Raw genomic sequence first — 22,138 nt, forward strand, 5'->3', positions numbered from 1 at the left:
TACCTTGAAGACAGTATGATTATGAGAACTGGGGAAAGAAAGGAAATGTAATTTCAAATAATTCTTGTTAAATGATACTAAAAATCATTTCTAGGATTTTTAAAGGATTTTTCTCTTTAACTTTTTTTAGATCATCAGTGCATGGCATATCATTTGATATTTCTTTTGATAAAGAAGATAGTGTACAGAGATCCACTCCAAACCGAGGAATCACTCGTTCTATTAGTAATGAAGGACTTACTCTGAACAACAATCGTGTATCTAAACACATTAGGAAAAATTTGTCCTTCAAGCCAATAAATGGAGAAGAGGAGGCAGAGAGCATTGAAGAAGAACTTAATATAGATTCTCACAGTGACCTCAAGTCTTATGTGCCCCTTAACACAAATGAACTAAATTCTAATGAGAATATTCATTACAAGCTTCCAAATGGAGCTTTACAAAATAGAATACTTCTAGATGAGTTTGGCAATCAGATTGAGACACCAAGCATTGAAGAAGCATTACAAATAATTCATGATACTGAAAAATCTCCTCATACACCTCAGCCAGACCAAATTGCTAATGGCTTCTTTCTTCATAGTCAAGAAATGAGTATCCTAAATTCAAATATCAAGTTAAATCAGTCTAGTCCTGATAATATAACTGATACAAAAGGTGCCTTGAGTCCCATAACTGACAATACTGAAGTAGACACTGGAATTCATGTTCCTTCGGAAGATATTCCTGAAACTATGGATGAAGATTCTTCATTGAGAGATTATACTGTAAGCTTGGACTCTGACATGGATGATGCATCTAAATTTCTTCAGGATTATGATATACGAGCCGGCAACACCAGAGAAGCTTTGAGTCCTTGTCCAAGTACTGTAAGTACCAAGTCTCAGCCAGGCAGCAGTGCTTCTTCTAGTTCTGGAGTTAAAATGACCAGCTTTGCTGAACAAAAGTTCAGGAAACTGAATCATACTGATGGAAAAAGTAGTGGAAGCAGTTCTCAGAAAACTACACCAGAGGGCTCTGAACTTAATATTCCTCATGTGGTTGCTTGGGCACAAATTCCAGAAGAAACAGGGCTTCCACAGGGACGGGACACTACCCAGCTCTTGGCTTCTGAGATGGTGCACCTTAGGATGAAACTAGAAGAAAAGAGGCGTGCTATAGAAGCCCAGAAGAAGAAAATGGAAGCTGCTTTTACCAAACAGAGACAGAAAATGGGAAGGACAGCATTCCTTACGGTAGTGAAAAAGAAAGGGGATGGGATTTCTCCTCTACGAGAGGAAGCGGCGGGTGCAGAAGATGAGAAAGTATATACTGATCGAGCAAAGGAAAAGGAATCACAAAAAACTGATGGACAAAGGAGCAAGTCACTGGCAGATATAAAAGAGAGCATGGAGAATCCTCAAGCCAAATGGCTAAAGTCTCCAACTACACCTATTGATCCTGAGAAGCAGTGGAACCTGGCAAGCCCCTCAGAAGAAACTTTAAATGAAGGAGAGATTTTAGAATATACCAAATCCATTGAAAAGTTAAATTCATCCCTGCATTTTCTCCAACAAGAAATGCAACGCTTGTCACTTCAGCAGGAGATGTTAATGCAGATGAGAGAGCAGCAATCTTGGGTGATTTCACCTCCACAACCCTCTCCACAGAAACAGATTAGAGATTTTAAGCCTTCTAAGCAGGCAGGCCTGTCATCAGCCATTGCACCATTCTCCTCAGACTCCCCTCGTCCTACTCACCCATCTCCACAGTCTTCTAACAGGAAAAGCGCGTCTTTTTCTGTTAAAAATCAAAGGACTCCTAGGCCAAATGAGTTAAAAATAACACCTTTGAATCGAACCTTGACACCCCCTCGGTCTGTGGATAGCCTTCCTCGGTTAAGGAGGTTTTCACCAAGTCAAGTTCCTATTCAGACTAGGTCATTTGTATGTTTTGGGGATGATGGAGAACCTCAGTTAAAGGAATCCAAACCTAAAGAGGAAGTTAAAAAGGAGGAATTGGAATCCAAAGGGACTTTGGAACAGCGTGGACATAATCCAGAAGAAAAGGAAATCAAACCTTTTGAGTCAACAGTCTCTGAAGTCCTATCATTGCCTGTCACAGAGACTGTATGTCTGACACCAAATGAGGACCAATTGAATCAACCCACAGAACCCCCTCCTAAACCCGTTTTCCCACCCACTGCTCCAAAAAATGTTAATCTGATTGAAGTTTCCCTCTCAGATTTGAAACCCCCTGAAAAGGCTGATGTACCTGTTGAAAAATATGATGGAGAAAGTGATAAAGAACAATTTGATGATGACCAGAAAGTATGCTGTGGATTCTTTTTTAAGGTGTAGTATTAATCTGCATAGTTTTGGGCATCTTCATTAGATGAGTGTGGTTGTGTTGGATTTGTTTTTTTTTTCAGTTGATATGCTTCTTTCAGTAGCAGTCCCTTTTGATACAAGTCCATCCCCGTGGACTGTAGTTAACATTCAAGCACACTGTGGTTTCCAGTATGGACTCAAAGCTGTAATAAATCCTTTTATCACATGTTAAGATATATTCCTTGGTTTTGCTCCTCTACTGCTCTTTCTCACTTTAACAAAAGCCTTTTAAAAATTAAGCTACTCAGATCTCTTCAGAGAGTGATTCCATTTGTCTCTTAATCATGTAACACTGCCATTTTTTTTTAACAGAATGCTACTCTAGACACTGATAGATATTAAAATTAAAATTTACCGTTTAGAGACTCTGTTCCTTGCAGAGAAAGGGAAACAGAGGGGAAGAAAATCATTAGTGTAAAACAGGCAGTACCTCTGTTGCTTCATTTCTATTCCATTCATTTCTGTATCTTCACCAGTCCATTACTCATCTGCTGGACTATGGTTACAGCTTCTTGACTGGGCCATCTGTCTCCAGTCATGCCATTCAAACCCTTTAGCACAACATTCAGGGACTTTCACAGATTTACCTAAATCTTTTTGTCTAGCCTCTTCCCTGTAATTTTATTTTGTACTGTTCTTTAAGATTAACTTCAAGCTTCATCTAAAGCCTTTTATAATTCCTTCAGTCAAGGTCAAATGTTTCATCATTTGTCTATCTATTGTATCCTTAATATACTTACACCTGTCCTGTGTCCCGGAGTTTTCAACTGTTTCGTATGATTTGCTTTGTCTCTTAGACCATGACCTCCTAGAGGTGCTGCATCTTTTTATTTTTATTTATTTGTTTATTTTTTGAGACAGAGCTTCGCTCTTGTTGCCCAGGCTGGAGTGCAATGGCGCGATCTTGGCTTACCGCAACCTCTGCCTCCTGGGTTCAAGCGATTCTCCTGCCACAGCCTCCTTAGTAGCTGGGATTACAGACATGCGCCACCACCATGACCGGCTAATTTTGTATTTTTAGTAGAGACGGGGTTTCTCCATGTTGGTCAGTCTGGTCTCGAACTCCTGACCTCAGGTGATCCACCCGCCTCAGCCTCCCAAAGTGCTGGGATTACAGGCATGAGCCACTATGCCCAGCCTAGGTACTGCATCTTTTTAATCCCCATAGGATAGTAAAGTGTCTGGCAAACTACAATATATGTAATTTGATAGATGAAGACATATATGAATGTTTGAACTAATTACTTGAATGGTGTCTTCTGACTTTCTCCATTCAGAGTTAAATCTCTCTCTGGGTTTCTATACAAAGCCTGTTGTTTGTGCCTCTTCCCCTTGTGATTTTTTTAGGCTCCTTGACCTGAGGTACCGTATATTTTAATATATGTAATATCTGACACTATGTTGTGAATGTATTAAGACACCAAAGAAATGTTTATTGAATTACGCATTGGCAGGGACAGTTGACAAGGAGACATTAAGACAGTGAACCACTTCTACACCAGCTTGTTACTTTGGTGAATTCTGAAGCATTTTGGAAGCCCCCTGAGAACTAGGGCTGTCCCTAAGGATTCAGGTAGAAACTAGGGCAGGCCCAGGAGCCCTATAGATAATGAACTAGCTCTCAAATTAAAAGAACTGTAAAGGAGAAGTATAATCACGCCCATCTTTTCCTCAATGGAAATATTTTCATTGTACTTCAGAACCTATCAAGCAGACTGTCAGTACCTCAATTTAAAATCATGCAGCAGTAGTTTCATTTATGTGATAAAACATTGGGTGGCTAATTTTGGGATGTTTTTACTTGAGGTATTTTCACTGAGCTTATATTTCAAATAAAATTCAAATGCAATTTTAAAAATTGGTGGGGGAACTCCCTACTCTAAGTTACTAAGTTAGGGTTAAAAAAATCTTTTGTGTTTTTTTGTTTTTATGGTTGTTCTTTGCAAATCTCATAGGTTTTGACAGAGTGTAATTAAATAAGTTTGCGTGTCCTCTTTTATTGATGGAACTGTTACCACTGTAGTTCAGTTCTTCCTTCATAATTCCTGAACCACATCCACATTCAGAAGGGTTATAATAGAGAGTTCAAACTTTCAGTTATAGAACTAACCACAAAATGTGACTGTAACAATTAAAAATGAGAATATTGGTACCTAAAATGTTTCATCGTTTTCAATGAAATTCGTTCTTAGGATGATCAAAAAGCAGAAAATGATATGGCAATGAAACGGGCAGCTTTGTTGGAGAAAAGATTAAGAAGGGAAAAGGAAACTCAACTCCGGAAACAACAGTTGGAAGCAGAAATGGAGCATAAGAAGGAGGAAACAAGGTAAAGGAATTGCTGGGTCAGTGCTAGATCTGAACTTTAATGATGCATGGGCATATTTAGAAAAAGTTGGTAAGTATTCAAAGAGGTGGTCTCTCATTAATTTTTATTAACAGATTTTTTTTCAGAGAAGTTTGTAGTATAGATAGAGAGCTGGATCAGTGCTACTTTTTGGTGCTTTGTAGAAATCAATTTCTTTCCCCAAAGTATTGCCTAATTTTACATTTTTATCTTAAGTTTAAGGCATCGCGTGGTAAAGTTCCCTAGAAACATTAATTTCAATAATTAATTTAAATGTTTAAAAAACATTAAAATAACTTTCCTGGGAGACAGGTATACACACACACACACACACACACACGTAGATACATACACATACAACCTAAATTATCTCAAATACCTTTATTTTTTTAAATTTCTTTGACTCTTCCTTTCCTCCTTTATTTATTTATGCTTAATCCCATGTCTCAGCAGAATCATCAAGTAATCAAGTACCTTTTAAATGAACCATTTATTCCCCAAGGTGATGAAATAGAATTATCCCTTCTCATATCAAATACATAACTCCTGTGTGATTTGTCTTTGGTATGCAGAATAAGTACTGTAACCATTTGATTTCTTAGGCGTAAAACTGAGGAGGAACGTCAGAAGAAAGAAGATGAGAGAGCACGCAGAGAATTTATTAGGCAAGAATATATGAGGCGGAAACAACTGAAACTAATGGAAGATATGGATACAGTAATTAAACCCCGTCCTCAAGTAGTAAAACAAAAAAAACAGCGACCAAAATCTATTCACAGAGATCATATTGAATCCCCCAAAACACCAATAAAGGGTCCTCCAGGTAACATAGCTTATTATGAAGAGTCTGTTCATAAAAACACCAGCTTGGTTGGTTTGTCATACTAACTTGGTTGTACTTTGATATGCAAAATTGGATACACACTTTGAGATTATGCATGCTCCCTTTTAGAAAACCAAAATGAGCAAATGAAGTTTTTAATGAATTGAATGTATTATGTGTGCATGCATATATTCAGCAGAACAAATGTGAATGCTAAAAATCAAATCTAAATATTAATCTATTAGGGAACTCTGCCCTCAGATATAATCTCCTTGAACTATTAACTGCCCTTTACATACTTACAAATTTAAAGAAATGTTATATGCATGAAATGTACAAGAAACATGTTGGTATAATAAGGAATGTAAGATCAAGAGTTCATAAGTCCATCCTTGAAGATAGAAATGGTTGAAAATCCAAATTTATAATATCTGGAGTTGAGAGAACATATTTCCTTTAAAAGTCAATATGCGGCCGGGCGCGGTGGCTCAAGCCTGTAATCCCAGCACTTTGGGAGGCCGAGACGGGCGGATCACTAGGTCAGGACATCGAGACCATCCTGGCGAACACGGTGAAACCCCGTCTCTACTAAAAAATACAAAAAAAAAAACTAGCCGGGAGAGGCGGCAGGCGCCTGTAGTCCCAGCTACTCGGGAGGCTGAGGCAGGAGAATGGCGTAAACCCGGGGGGCGGAGCTTGCAGTGAGCTGAGATCCGGCCACTGCACTCCAGCCCGGGCGACAGAGCCAGACTCCGTCTCAAAAAAAAAAAAAAAAAAAAAGTCAATATGCATACTTCTTCTTCTTCTTCTTCTTATTATTATCATCATTTGAAATGGGGTCTCAGTCTCTTGCCCAGGCTAGAGTGCAATGGTGTGACCATGGCTCACTGCAGCTTCCACCTGCCTGGGTTCAGGTGATCCTCCCACCTCAGCCTCCTGGGTAGCTGGGACTACAGGTGAGTGCCACCATACCCAGCTAATTTTTTTGTATTTTTTGTAGAGATGGGGTTTCACCATGTTGTTCAGGCTGGTCTCGAACTCTTGGGCTCAAGTAATTGGCCTGCCTTGGCCTCCCAAAATACTAGGATTACAGGTGTGAGTCACTGCACCTGGCCATACTCTTTATTTTTTTATTATTTTTTTTTTCATACTCTTTATTTTTAAAAAATCTTGGGCAGGGATAAATTTGTAAAAAGAAAAGAAATCTTTATTAAAACCAAATGCCATGGAAGTTTTTTAGAGAATTCTCATAACTATACCAAACCTGAGGAAAAATAACATAATATTGACTATTTAAAGAGAACTCTGTATTCAGGCCTGTAAAACGAATTGATAGAATTTTCTACCTAGAATTTAGATACCATGAAATATTTTTTTTTCTCTTTAGGATCACAGTATCATGTCTCATATTAACACTTTCCTTTTGGAATGCAAGTTAGTTTTATCATTATTTCCTAAAAGTAGGTTCCTTGCTAATTTTAAATAAATTGTGTATATATGCATGCAAGCATATTATGTGTTTAAATTAAAAGTACAGAGAAAAGGAAAAGAAACTACAGAAGCTCAATTTTTATATGCTGGTGTTATCTAATGAACAGACTCTTTGCTAGTTGCTCCTTTTAAATTTCTAATTTTGTTTTTATTCAGGATCATGAATTTATCGTGTTTTTTCAGTCTCTAGCCTTTCTTTGGCATCGCTGAACACAGGTGATAACGAGAGTGTACATTCAGGCAAGAGGACGCCAAGGTAAATCCATAACATACGAATATTTTTACAGAAAAGAGTATAGTACCTGCAATTACATGAATACTAAGTAAAAATTCTTTCATGTTTTTATTTTATATTTTGTAATGACTAAATCATAATCACAAATTTTTCTAAGTTTTGCTGACTTAGGACTGAGTTTCTGTTAAATTATGTAAAAAGGTCTATTCATTTTTCAGTGCTTTTTGTCTTTTAGAATTTAGAATTATTGACATTGATAACATACTTTTTATAAGCTATGAAACATTAACAGTAATTGTACATCAGTAATTGCTAATATGATTCTTATTAAATCACAGTCAGTAGAATGAGAGTACCACCTTCTCTAGTCTATCACCCACTAATACAAAGGGGTTTTCCCCATTAGAATAATTCCAAAGTGGGTTGCCTGTGACTTAGGAAAGATCTCGTTTGTATTTTCTTTCTGTAGTATATAGATTAGAAGCTAAAAGTCAGTATTTTATTACTTTATACTATAATATCGTATCAGAAGAGAACATTTCTAGTGACAATCATCATCATAGAGTTCTTATCTTTGTATTACCATCCTTTGTGTTATTTGCCTCTTTTCACATGGAAAAACATTCATTCTTTCCATAGATATTTATAGAATGCTTACTATGTTCTAGGAACTTGGATGTGTAGCCGTGAATAAGACAATGTTATATTATTTTTTATTATTTATTTATTTTTTATTTATTTATTTATTTTTGAGACAGAGTCTTGCTCCGTCGCCCAGGCTAGAGTGCAGTGACATGATCTCGGCTCACTGCAACCCCTGCCTCCTGGCTTCCAGTGATTCTTCTGCCTCAGCCTCCTGAGTAGCTGGGATTACAGGCGCGTACCACCACGCCTAGCTGATTTTTGTATTTTTGGTAGAGACGGGGTTTCACCATATTGACCAGGCTGATCTCGAACTTCTGACCTTGTGATCTACCTGCCTCAGCCTCCCAAAGTGCTGGGATTACAGGCATGAGCCACCATGCCCAGCCTCATCATATTATTTTTAGGCCTTTAGGTTGATTTTGGTTGGTACTTTCATATATACCCTCTGGGCCCCATTTTTTCTCTGTTTGAGACATAAAATATATTTTATTTTCTAATTAGATCAGAGTCTGTAGAAGGCTTTTTATCTCCAAGTCGTTGTGGCAGTCGAAATGGAGAAAAAGACTGGGAAAATGCATCAACAACTTCTTCAGTGGCTTCTGGAACGGAATATACAGGTTAGTGTCTATACATTTTTAGAGAAACATTTGAATTTAACACACTCTTAAATGCAGGCTATACTAAAGAAAATTTTATTGGCTCACCTTTGGGCCTTAAGCGCAGGTGACTAATAAACAATGAATGCAGGTGGTCACTTTCAGGTAGTTGAGTAAGTTTCTAAACAAAATTAGTGATGCCACTTATATCTCATCCCTCTAACCAATGCTGGCCATTTCTGTGTGTAGTTTGGGTCTGCAGAAGTTTTAGAGAAGTTCTACATAGTTCCTCAGTACTGAGTAAAGGCTAGAATCTACCAAGTCCTATCCCTAATACTGGGATTTCAGGTATCCAGAATTGTGCATCTTTAGCAAGTATTAAGAGGCTCTAAAAGATAAGAATGCATTGAATCTAGGAAGGTATCTAGCCTCACATATCCCCACCAAGTCCTCTTCTAGCTTCTAGACAGGCATGATTGGAATAAAAGCAATGAAGAGTAGAATGTGGGTTAAGGACACTTCTAAATAAATGAAGCAGGAGAGAAATCAGAAGAAATGTCAGCAGCATGTTGAGAGGTAAGATAGGAAGGCATGGGAGAACATGTATGGGGAAGAGCAGAGGGAAAAGGAGATGCCTCCTTCTATCCATGATAGAGTGGAAGTGGAAACCCTAGAAAGGCTGGAGGTTAGAACTTGCTAGAGACCCACTCTGTAGCTTTTAATACTACCTCCTACAGCCAGTCTGACGGCCTTTAAGGCCTGGGATTTGACAGTATTTCCATGTTACTCCCTCTGCCTCTCTATGTTAGTTCAGTTGAACAATCTGAAAAAGAAAAGTATTTTTTGCCTTTTGAAAAGACTTAAATTACTCGTGGACCCATTAGACTCTAAGCTAACCAGTAACCTTATAGATTTAAGAAAGAAGGTTAAATAGGCAGTATGACAGTTACAGCAATATTTTATTTTTAGTACTGCTCTCACAGGGTACTCCAGAAGGCCATAGGAACATCCTCCATATCTCTGGGTGGATAAAACAATGTTTTGGTTGGATTGCAGCCAGTAAGAGGCCTTTAAGCACAGAATTTGGTCTTCTATTACAATATTTCAACAGTGTAGGAACAATTACATCATTTTAAAATAGTAGTATTTCTGACTTAGGAATGTTATTTTTATTATTGTTGTTAAATCCCTACCATAGGACCAAAGCTCTACAAAGAACCCAGTGCAAAATCCAATAAGCACATAATACAGAATGCTTTAGCTCATTGCTGTTTGGCTGGAAAAGTAAATGAAGGTCAGAAGAAAAAAATACTGGAGGTAAGCATGTTTGCATGAAAATTAAATTTGGCAAACTGTAGAAGTCTTTTATCCGTTCAAGAGAATGTACTCTCATGGGCCTAGAATTTCAACAGCATGTAAAAAGATCTATAGCTAGACGTTTTCATTATCAGATTTAGTTTACTTTCACATTGGGTTCTGGAAGCCTGCAGATTTGATTAAAGACTAGCAGCAATAGGCTTTAAAATTTGTCATTGTAATAATGTTATAAAATGTGACTAAGAAATGTAACATAATTATATAAACTTTATTCAGCAAAATAAAGGGTTTTTATTGGTGGTGTTATGTTGTTTTTGTTTTTTATTTTAAAGGAAATGGAGAAATCAGATGCCAACAACTTCTTAATCTTGTTCCGGGATTCAGGATGCCAGTTCAGATCTTTGTACACTTATTGCCCAGAAACCGAAGAAATCAATAAACTGACTGGGATAGGCCCTAAATCTATCACTAAAAAAATGATTGAAGGACTTTACAAATATAATTCTGACAGGAAACAGTTTAGCCACATACCCGCTAAAACTTTATCTGCCAGTGTCGATGCAATTACCATTCATAGCCATTTATGGCAGACCAAAAGACCAGTAACACCCAAAAAACTGTTACCCACTAAGGCATAGAAGTTGGGAAATGCTTGCTTCAGAACATTCATGGTAAATTTGCACTTCATCTTTCCTGCCTATAGAAAATCTTTCTAATTGCCAACAAGACTTTTATTAATTAAAACTGGATATTAAGCTCTGTTGTCATGAACAACTGGAATGTAAACCACAGTGTTTTGGAGTGCAGAAGATTCTCACTTAGGTGATAAGTCCAAGTGATGAAGGAAATGTTTTAATTCACAAATGGAGATTTGTATGTGTTATCAGGTTCACCTGCTTGATATTAGATACATTAAAGCACTGAATTTTCATGGATATTAGTTGGATTTGTCATTGAAATATGGTTAAGATTACAAATTATGTGTTTTATTTGTTGCTTTTTTTTTTTTTAACCTTTTAATGTATATTCTTGTCTTCAGATGGTTTATTTTGCTATTTTTCTCTCCTGGGGGTTTATTCTAAGATACCTTTGTATTTTGTTTCATGTGGAGATCATGAAAGTAGGAAATATACCTTCAGAAGTAACTCGCACCTTTCTTATGATGTTAAGAGAAACACTAGTGTTTAGTTTTACAGTAACCCTCATATTTTAGTGGTGTTACCGCATTTGCAAAAATTATTCTGCTAAGTATTTACAACTCTATTTATTATTCACTCAAGTATTAACATTCTCTATTAAATAAGAGGAGGTGTTGTAAAGAGCTGCTAGTAGGTTCGCTTTAAACCACATGAGCTTAACCAAGAATATGTTATAAGAAGTTGCTGATTAAATCAGTGCTGTTTTTTACACCACTTCTGGCCAACTCAGAATAATTTAGATTGTTCTTTTAACAAAAAAGGCTTTCTATCTCTTTTAAAGTAAGTCACTTTATAAGTTGGCAGAAGTGAATGACACTTTGAGAGTAGTCTTTCAATCTGAAGATGTAAGACTTCCTGAAACAAGTTCTCAAGAAGTCTTTACATTATATTTATAACTCATATAAAATTATATTTAGAATTTTTAAACATGTACAAAGGGCTACGTTTTAATTTTAAAATAGCTTCACATTATTTTACTTATATTGGGTTTTTCTTCGTTTTAATCCTTTTCAAGTGGAATGGCTTAGATTAAGTATACACTTGAAATCTCCTCTACATGATCTTTGTTCTTTAACAGTGTATACCAGAGGGTTAGTTGGGGAAAAACTTCATTCTCAGGAAAAGACTTGAATGATTATGTGACCCTGTTATGTTTCAGTGTTGTGACAACTGTGTAAACTAGGGGGGGAAGACAGTATTGTATCATAAATGAGATGCGTAGTTTGTTTTCTTTCATGGGAAGTAGAGATAAAAATATATACATTTCTCTAATTGAGTTGTTTAGAGAAAGAACTAATGTCTCATATGATGTATTTACTTATTTTAAAAAAAAAGAGTAGGAATGAGATGTCCCTGAGCTGTACTTTTCTATTATTATAAGGCCTTTAGGCATCAGTGCATCTGGGTTATCAACATTTTCTCAAATGCTGTCAATATTTTACTGTAATTTATGTTCTTATATTTATGTATATTTGTTAAAACTGTAAAAAAATTTCACAGATTTTTTTCCAATACCTGTGCAAGATACATGTGTAGCTCAAAACTATTTGTGATCTACTGTTTGCATGTAAGAGACCAGGATATGTAACTCTTATATTTTAAGTGTATACATATTGTGTATATAACATATGGATATTAAAAATGGGGAATTGCACATTTTACCTTTTAGACAATAATTTCTATCACAATTAGAAGGAAGTGATTGTCAAATACACATTTAGATTAAAACTAAAAAATTATAAATGAATCTAATCAAAATGTGAATAGTAGTCAAAAGGATAATTTAATAAGCATTTTACATTACTAAATTTGTTCATTTCAATATTAACTAAATTTCCCTCATCAAAGCAATCTTTGTGATATTACTTAGCTATTATATAAAGAAAATTGGATGCAAGACAATGGAGAAACTATTTAAAACTAAACAGGACCACCCTTTATTCTTAAATTTGTGTGTGTCCAACAGTTGAATTGAATGTCTATAAGGTCTAAAGGTAGAATGTGAGTATTGCCACAGAGTTCATTGCTCTCAGTATAAGATTTTACTTTATTAATGCAGAAGGAATATGGATATATTTCTTTAAGTCTGCAGATTTTTTTTATTATGGTGCAGCTTTTTTTTTTGAATTATGTTTTTAAAATTATACAGTTGAAAAATATGCCATTTCATAAAGTCTGGGGATTTTCATCAACCTTACTGAAACACATTGGTGCTTTCATCATCAGAGGTCAAATTATTATGATAACTATTCCATTAAGTTTGCCAAACATTTGTTGTGATTACCAGTGCAGCCTGTCAAATTCTGCTATTTGACACAGCTTTGGAAAGCTTTTAGTTCTTCTTGGTTTTTCCATTTTGTATTAGAGTGACTGTTACAGTTTTATTTGGCTGTTTAAAGCCAAATTCAGCTATTTAATTATGGTTTCATAGACACTGTTGAGCAATGTACAGTGTATGGTGTGCTTACCTGTCCACTCTAGAGCATTGCTTACAGGTTTTTTGTTTTTTCAGATGCTGTGCTGTAAAATACTGTCATATTTGCTATTTCCTGGTACAGTGTAGTTTTTCCCCTTTCATTTGAATAAAAGCATGGCACCAAATGACTCCTTTTCTGTTTCTTGAATAAAATGTGGTTTTTGGTAAAATTATTTGAACTTGAGAGAACTCATTATATAGTTTTTCTATCCCCTAACCTATGTTTAAGTTAATAACTTGAATATTCATAACAGGCAACTTGAAATAATTAGACTTTTAAAAATACTAACTTAAGGCAATGTTAAAAAGTCTGTAACTTTCTATGCTTAGCTCAGACGGTCTACATAGTATGATTTATAAATGTGCTTATCTTACATTAATCTTACTCATACTAATTCACTATCTTAAGGTGAATTGTACCAGAATTAGTGCTCTATGTCTTTGAAACTGAATGGCCAGTGAACTCACTGATCTAGAGTAGCCATGAGAAGCTAGTTTTTGACCATTATTTTATAAGTTTCACTTTGATTTTGCTGATTCTGCTTACTCAAAGAAAAAAGTGTTTTTAAGAAAAAAAAGATCTGATAACAAAACTATAAATCTTCTTGCATAATTATACACCTGAAGAAATATGTGGTTAGTAGACGTAAATGTGGTTCTCTACCTTGGGACCTTTTTGATAGGTTCTGTATCTTCAGAACACAGCTATCCTTTCACAATATTTACTAGTACTTTAATTTTCAGAAATAAAAATATTTAACCCTAAGACCCAGGCAACATTAGAAAAATGTACACAATGCCAGGTACAATGGCTCATGCCTGTAATCCCAGCACTTTGGGAGGCCAAGGTGGGTAGATCACTTGAGGTCAGGAGTTTTGAGACCAGCCTGGCCAACATGGCGAAACCCTGTCTCTACCAAAAAAAAAAAAAAAAAAAAAAAAAACCAGGCATGGTGGCGGATGCCTGTAATCCTAGCTACTCGGGAAGCTGAGGCAGAATTGCTTGAACCCAGGAGGCGGAGGTTGCTGTGAGCCAAGATCGCACCTGTGCACTCTAGCCTGGATGACAGAGCAAGACTCTATCTTGGAAAAAAAAAAAAAGTGTACACAAACCCTAGAGCCCCCCCACACAATAAGAATGTGTTGCCTTATGACTGAAATTGATACTTCTTAACTAGGGCAGAGGAAAATGTTCTATATTGAATAGGAACAAACGCCTTTATTTCATGATCTGTCTATACAGAAAGATGATAATAAAATTCAGCAAAGGAAATGTAATGTTAAGACCTAGGAATTGGCTATTGGAAAAACACATCTATAAAATGAGTATGAAATTCTGTTGTCCCTCAGAAGTATATAGATGCTTAAGAAACATATCTTAAAAGACACAAATGAGATATTAATGATTTTGCCTGATTTGATGGGTGTAGGGAAGTACACAGAAGGCATGTCAGAGTTGCTCTTCAAATAAGGAGATCTAGAATCTAGTTTCAGTCACCTCCTTTTTGCCCCTGTGGGCATATAGGTCTAGCAACTCATGGCCAAATGCTTAGACAACAAAGATTAGTTTTGTACATGTGTTTAAATCACTGTGGTGATTTGTGTCACAACAACAGCTAAAAGCAGATGACTTCATAACCGAAGTTATCTCCACCTACAGTGGCTTATTTATGTCAGGAAAATGGGGGCAATTATTATTTTCCATTGAAGAGGTGAAAAGCAAATTAAGAAATGTTTTAAGACTCACTAAGATTTTTTTCTTAACACATTAAGCAAAGCCTCTATGGTACCTTAGGCTACTAATTCATTTGATTCTTCTTAACCCCAACCTGTTGCTTTAGGTGGTTGAACCTGTGATTCAGCCTTCAGTAGGTGTTAGAGGCATCCCAGAGATAAAGGACACAGGTGGCATGTGTTACCTACAGCACCTCTACTTCACAGTTACATTCAGCTGCTGTGATTCCTGGCTGACCCTGTTATTCATACTTCAGGGTTTGTGTGTTTATATAGAAAAGGAAATGTGGCTCTCAACCCCCAAAGAAACCATCCACTTAAATACTGCTTTATAGGCCAGGCACGGTGGCTCACGCCTGTAGCTGTCCCAGGGACTCAAAGCTAGTAAGTGACAGCATTACAACTGGCATCTAAGCCTTCTGGTTTCAAATCCCTTTACCGTGCCATATGGTACAGAGTTTCCCACTGTGTTGTACATGTTGTGGAATAAGAATAAGGCTCACAGCTGTACTAGTTAATAATGTATTCACCATTGGTAGAAAACTCAGAACTTGTGGTTAAAGTGGATTTTGTTCTCTTGCCCAAGACTTAACCATCATCAACATAACAACAGCTAAAATCAGACTGTTACGCTTACCTACTGTTTAATATCTAGATTCATAAGGATGAGAGAATGGAGAAATTGCAAAAGTGGTGAAAACAAATTCTGATAACAGGTTGATCAGAATTATCTAGGAAACAGTTATTAGATGAAAGGAGCTAGGTAGGTCACAAAGGTAAGATCTTGCCGGGCGCGGTGGCTCACGCCTGTAATCCCAGCACTTTGGGAGGCTGAGGCGGGCGGATTACGAGGTAGGGAGATCAAGACCATCCTGGTTAACACGGTGAAAACCCATCTCTACTAAAAATACAAAAACTTAGCCGGGCGTGGTGGCGGGCGCCTGTAGTCCCAGCTACTCAGGAGGCTGAGACAGGAGAATGGCGTGAACCTGGAAGGTGGAGCTTGCAGTGAGCTGAGATCACGCCACTGCACTCCAGCCTGGGCGACAGCGAGACTCCGTCTCTAAATAAATAAATAAATAAATAGTGAATTTTGAATTGCAGAGACATCAGTTCTGTTGATAGGGCCTTGAGGTCCTCATTTATGATGAGAACAAAGCTAACTGTAAACTGCATCCTCTTAGCCAGAGGCTAAGTACAAATATTTTTGTATACAGTAGGAAATGAGTTTGTGCTCTTTATCCTTATAGTCTCAACACAATCAGTATTCAATAAATATCCATCAAATGAATACATGAAAGGAAGACTATGCAGTCCTGGCTCAAAATTCAAAATCAAATTCAAAACGTGTTCTGATTTCTGCTAGGTCACCCCTAATTTCTTACTATAGATATTTTTGCCCCCAAAATATAAACCCAAAGTTGGCTTTTCTGCTCTAACTCCCTCTGGTTCATGCCATTTCAAAGGACCCAGATGCAGCTTGAAAATCTGAACGACTGGTCACCATGACACAATGATGTGCTGTTCCCTTTTACCTCTCTCCAGCTCCTCTCACAAATTATGGGCCAGTCTCAAGGCTCAGTTATTCATGTTCTGCTGCCTCCACTCTTTCCAAGAAGGCCTTCCATATCAGCTTTGACTGACACCTCCATTCAGAATCTACATCTCCAGCCCTGAAAGCCCCCTCTGGGCCCACTCATGCATCTAACTGCCATCTCAACATTTCACCTGGGAGTTCCAATGTCATCCTCAACTCAATCTGTTGAAAAACCAAAAGTCAACCTGATACTACAACTTCCTTATAAAATCAACTCTGCTTCCTGACAGCCAGCCACCAAGACTGAAAGGTCATATCCCTTCCTCTCTTGTTAACACAGAAGATAGCCTCGTGCCCAGACAGCCACCAAATGCTATCAAATATTTATACTTTGAAACTGCTCCTCATCCCTGCTGCCACCAGCTTCAAGTCCAGCCACCAAAAGCTTATGCCTAACTCTGCAAGAACCTTCAAGTGATCTTTCCCTAATTCGATTCCACCCTCCAAAGTGTCTTGCAAAATCTAACTTTCTGAGACTTATCTTAAAAGTTCAACATTGTTTTTATTTTGAATTGCAGGGAGGATGGGGGTGGGGTGTTGAGGTGGTGGTAATCTGTTCAGTGCTTGGAACCACTAACGGTATTGATCCTGTTTTTCAGGCTGCTCCTAGACACAGACCTTTTCTTCAGAAAAGCTGACCTGCTTCAATCTTGATAGAAGTCAGGATATCACAATCTGCCTTATATCAAAGTTATTTGTACTTTATAGCTAATCTCCAATAATGTGTAAGCTTCCTGTAAGGGTGCACCATGTCACATTCTTTGTATCTGTTACATTACCCAATAACAGTGCTTGCCCCACAGTAAGAAGGGGCTATTTACAAAGTCGACTGGAATCAAAAGTGATACTAAGAATTGGTTTTGGCCCGGGCGTAGTGGCTCACACCTATAATCCCAGCACTTTGGGAGGCCAAGGCAGACAGATCACTTGAGGTCAGGAGTTCAAGACCAGTCTGGCCAGCATGGTGAAGCCTTGTCTCTAAAATACTAAAAATACAAAAGCTAGCTGGGCGTGGTGGTGCATGCCTGGAGTCCCAGCTTCTCAGGAGGCTGACGCAGGAGAATCACTCGAACCCAGGAGGTAGAGGCTGCAATGAGCTGAGATTGCACCCACTGCACTCTAGCCTGAGTGACAGAGCAGGACTCCATCTCAAAAAAAAAAAAAAAAAAAAAAAAAAGAATTGGTTTCATTGATCAGTAGCAGGATCACAGCACTGTAGAGGGAGCCTCTACCAATGCCAAGGGAATGCTGCCAAATTCCTGTTGCAAATACGTGGAAATTTACACTAACTCTCTGTGAAATCACTGAAAAGTAATGGCAAATCATAGGTTCGAAGCTCCTGTGGGCAGAATAATTGCTACAAAGAGAAAATGTTACTTCCTTTCCAAACAAATTCTGGGGCCATTTTTGTATTGGGGATGTCCCTATTGCTTGTCTTTTAAGTTTCTGATATTTTATTTTTACCTTTGAAAGAACGCTTGAGCTACAAAAACCTGCAGTGGAAGAAAGGAGTCTCACTTTCCTTGAAAGCTACACTCTTCTCATCCAGCCTCCCCTCCCTTCCCTGACCCCCTCCCGCATGTCCCCTAAGAGGCATCAATGACATCCGGGGTAGATGGGGGGCCCTGGGACAATCACACAGCTGCAGGCCACAAGGCTTTCACATTGAGTCATCTCCTTAGCAGTGTGGGCTGAAGCCAAGTCTCATGTCTAACTCAGATGGTGCCCTTTCCCAGCTACCCCATATTTAGTACCTGAAAGTTTCCGAAGTAAATGAACATCTGAAACGTTCTGCAGGGCCTCTGGCATCCAGGGTGGGGCTCCTCATCTGGTGTGTGCCAGCCGTTCCTTAGATGTTGAGGGTGCAGGGTAGGGGCAAGAGCTATTGCTGTCTTCTGTCCTCTAATACCCTGTCCCTACCACCCTCCCTGCCACCACACACACACACACACACACACACACACACACGGTCTCAGGGCTATGTGGTCTATGGGAAACCTCATCTAGGTAGCCAGTCAGTAATAGTGAATAAAATAGAGGACTCCCCACTCCCAGTTCAATGCTTATCCAGAGAGGTTGTAAAAACCAGGAGATGTAGCTTTGCAAGATTTTCCTAACCCTCAGGACTCAAGTTACTGTTAACCTCTCCATCAACTGCAACTGACTTGGCAAAAGGCCCCCTGTCTCTCTGTGCTTCAGTCCTGTCAGCAGTTTCTCAGCAGCATCCAGACTGTCACCTTGTAGAAATCACCATTAGGATGATACCAGGCACCAGGCACTGTGGTGGTCAAATCTTGAAGAATCAAATCTTGGGAGTCTCTCTTTATAGAATCCCAATCCAATCCCCAAAAGATTTACTGACCACCCACTATGTGGAAAGAAAGCACCGTGACCTGGAGGGTAGGAGAAGCAGCGCAAGCAGCTGAGTCTAGCAGCAGGACCACCAGAAACTAAAGCTGTTCTTCACGATGTTGCCAGCCAGGGAACGAAGTGAGCCCATTAGCTCAGACCCAGCATGGGCAGCACCTTCCACAAAGGGTGCCTCATTTGGTCTTCACAACACCCCTATCAAGTAGATATTATCATGCCTATTTTAAGATGTGGAAACTGGAGCCCAAGATCACATAGCTATCAAGTTATAAAGTGGACATTTAAACTGGACTCTGACCACTAATAATCTGATCTGGGTGTTCACTAATCAGAAACAGACAAAATGACATATAAGAAATTGATATTGGCTGGGCACAGTGACTCACAGTTGTAATCCCAGCACTTCGGGAGGCCAAGGTAGGAGGATCACTTGAAGCCAGGAATTTGAGACCATCCTGGGAAATATAGTGAGACTGTGTCTCTAAAAAAAGTAAAAAATAAAATTAGCCAGGCATGGTGGTGTGTACCTGTAGTCCCAGCTTCTCAGGAGGCTGATGCAGGAGGATTGCCTGAGCTGAGGAATTTGAGGCTGCAGTGAGCTATGATCACACTGGGCTACACTGCAGCCTGGGCAACAGAGCAAGCCCCTGTCTGCAAAAAAATAAAGAATAAAAAATAAAAATAAAAAGAAGAAGAAATACATATAACTTAAAAAAAAGAAGAAATGCATCTAATTCTATATCATGACACAGAGCAAGGTTTTAAAAAATATATATTTTAAATTTAATAAATGATGTTAAGAAAGCTGGATAGATATATGAAAAAATCGATTAAACACTAGGTAAATTTTAAAATACTAACGAAAATTATTTTTAATGACAGACTGAATCTTCTTACATTGTCAAAGAGAAAGTAACATTCTAAACTCTGAAATTGCTAATAGCAACAAATTTGACTATGAAAATGTAAAACTAAAATAAATAATAGCTAAGAAAAGAATTTGGAAAAATATTTGAATCAAGTGGAATGAAACATGATTCATCCTAAATATATAGTTTGTACAAATTAATAAGAAATACATAGATTATAATAAATATATGAAGGACATGATTAAAATGGTTCACTTAAGAGGAAATAAATAGATTTTCCATCTTATTTATAAACAAGTGCAAATTGAAATGAGGTACCATTTTACTTCACTGCCTGTTACAATGGAAAATATATGTTACGATGAACATCTCTAAGAAGACTGTGTTGAACCTTATACTCTCATACAATGCCAGTGACATTCTAAACTACTAATCACTGTAAGCATTTGTATCAAGCAATAAAAATTTTCATAGCCTTTGCTACAAAATTTGTATTTATAACATATATATGTTACATGACAGTCCATAGCATGTTATAAATACATATAAAAATAAATATGTATAAATGCATATTTACATGTATTTATTATTATTTATTATTTATTATTTATTTATTATTTATTATTATTATAATACAATAATAATAAAATTTATATTATGTATTATTACATAATACACAAATAATACATAACAAATAATACATAATATTTATAACATAAATACAAGAGTATGTTATAAAAACAGTATAAATCATAAGTGCAATTATTCATTACAAATTTCTATAACAGTTAAAAATATTAGAAACATCCTAAATATCCATATTTAAGGGTTTAGAAAATTAAGCAGCATAGACTCATGTGGATTTATATGATATTGAGAATACTGTGTACACTCTAATTACAGATATGACTTTGAAACAACTGTGTAAAAAATGTGAAGGATATCTAAAATGGAATATTTAAAAATAGAAAATCTAAAAATAATAAGATTACAAATGAATACTTTTGAAAATATCCTTCACTGGCTAAGTTTGGTTGTGTAGCAGGTCCAAGATGACTACTTCTCTATTCTGTAATGTGATTAGATGGCTTTTATGATTAAAAATAAAAAGGCAAATACAATTTACTTAAAATGTTAAGATTCTTTGTACAGAAAAATTAAAATTGGAAAAAATAAGTTACAAGAACTTAAATATAACCTGTAAGGGGGGCAAAAAGAAATCTACTCTCGAAAACAATTTAGCCTGAAGCATTGGATATTTATTTAAAGTATCTCCTCTGTTCTCAGGCTTGTGCTAATCACCCTGATGGGTAGAGAGAAGCTCCTCCTCGCCCTGAGAATTTCATAATCCCATGGGCAAGGCAAGACGGAGCCACGTAACAGTCGCCCTGGTGGCTCCAGCAGTGCAGAGAGAGGAAGTCCTATTAGGGATGGAGGTCAGAGAAGGCTCCCAGGGGTGGGATGTGTACACAGCCTGTAAGGGTGTGTTTCTATTAGTTGACTTGTGTGTGATCCTGTGGGGAGTCCTCCTGAAGGGTGAAAGAGCAGTCTCGTGCAGTTGGCCTTGGTCACTGAAACCGGGCTGGGCACCCCGGGAGGCCAGGCCCAAGGCAGTGTCCCTGGCTCTGACCTTTGCTGCTTCTTCCCATCCAGACAAGTTCAGTAAGGCCCACGGACAGCACCCAGGCCTTAGCAGAGAAAATTCAGCATATGCTGTGGGCCACAGACTTCCCTTGGGTGTGAGATGATGGCCCAGGAAGCAAGTAGCTCTGTGTTTTTTTAAATGAACAACCTACTTCTACTTCCCTTCAACTCCCTTCCTATACTTCCCTCTTGGTCTGCTTGCCCCATTCTTTGTTTTCACCTGGCGGCTTTTCTGCTGTTCATCTCTAGCTTTCAGGATCACTCACACTCTCTGAGCCCCAGACTGACGTGCGCCCAAGGGGGTAAAGTCCAGCAACACCGGGTCTGTCTCTGATGGTCTCTGGGCTCTGGCAGGCAAGCACTGCCCCTGCTAGCCTTCTAGGGGAGGAGGCTGCAGCCCCCTACTCCACCCCGGATGTGGGCACCACTCACCAGCAACCACATGCTCAGACATTAGAAAAAAGGCTCTGGGGTGGGTCTTCAGGGGAAAACCAAGCCCAGAGGCCGAAATGCCTGTGAAGGGAAGGTCCAGACCATTCATTCCCTAGCCTCTTCTCTTCCCTGTGCATCTTGTAATTGGTGTGGGAAAAATTCTTGACAGGCGCAGCCTGAACACTGCATACCCAACTCTCTGTGAGCTCTAGGACCATTTTCTTTTGAGATGGAGACTCACTCTTTCACCCAGGTGGGAGTGCAGTGGCTTGGATCTCAGCTCACTGCAACCTCTGCCTCCCGGGTTCAAGCGATTCTCCCACCTCAGCCTCCTGAGTAGCTGGGACTGGTGTGTGCCACCATGCCTGGCTAATTTTTGTAGTTTTAGTAGAGATGGGGTTTCACCATGATGGCCAGGCTGGTCTCGATCTCCTGACCACAAGTGATCTCCCCGCCTCGGCCTCCCAAATTGCTGGGATTACAGATGTGAGCCAC

The 22,138-nt window shown here is 38.2% G+C and overlaps 1 protein-coding gene across 4 annotated transcripts in view; it reads left to right on the plus strand.

Moving 5' to 3' along the window:
* The window catches only part of LOC105484698 (calmodulin regulated spectrin associated protein family member 2), a 117,629-nt gene extending 104,504 nt beyond the window's left edge, over positions 1-13,125 (plus strand). For all 4 annotated transcript variants that reach the window (XM_011746542.2, XM_011746544.3, XM_011746543.3 and 1 more), the window contains 7 exons: positions 131-2,333; positions 4,562-4,698; positions 5,319-5,539; positions 7,214-7,286; positions 8,412-8,527; positions 9,705-9,823; positions 10,156-13,125. In XM_011746542.2, the coding sequence (XP_011744844.2) occupies positions 131-2,333; positions 4,562-4,698; positions 5,319-5,539; positions 7,214-7,286; positions 8,412-8,527; positions 9,705-9,823; positions 10,156-10,461 (3,175 nt within the window). In that variant the 3' untranslated portion in view covers positions 10,462-13,125. The remainder of the gene's footprint in view (positions 1-130; positions 2,334-4,561; positions 4,699-5,318; positions 5,540-7,213; positions 7,287-8,411; positions 8,528-9,704; positions 9,824-10,155) is intronic.
* The last annotated feature ends 9,013 nt before the right edge of the window (positions 13,126-22,138 follow it).

The sequence above is a fragment of the Macaca nemestrina genome, chromosome 1, assembly GCF_043159975.1.
Source record: "Macaca nemestrina isolate mMacNem1 chromosome 1, mMacNem.hap1, whole genome shotgun sequence".
In the NCBI taxonomy this organism is placed as follows: domain Eukaryota; kingdom Metazoa; phylum Chordata; class Mammalia; order Primates; family Cercopithecidae; genus Macaca; species Macaca nemestrina.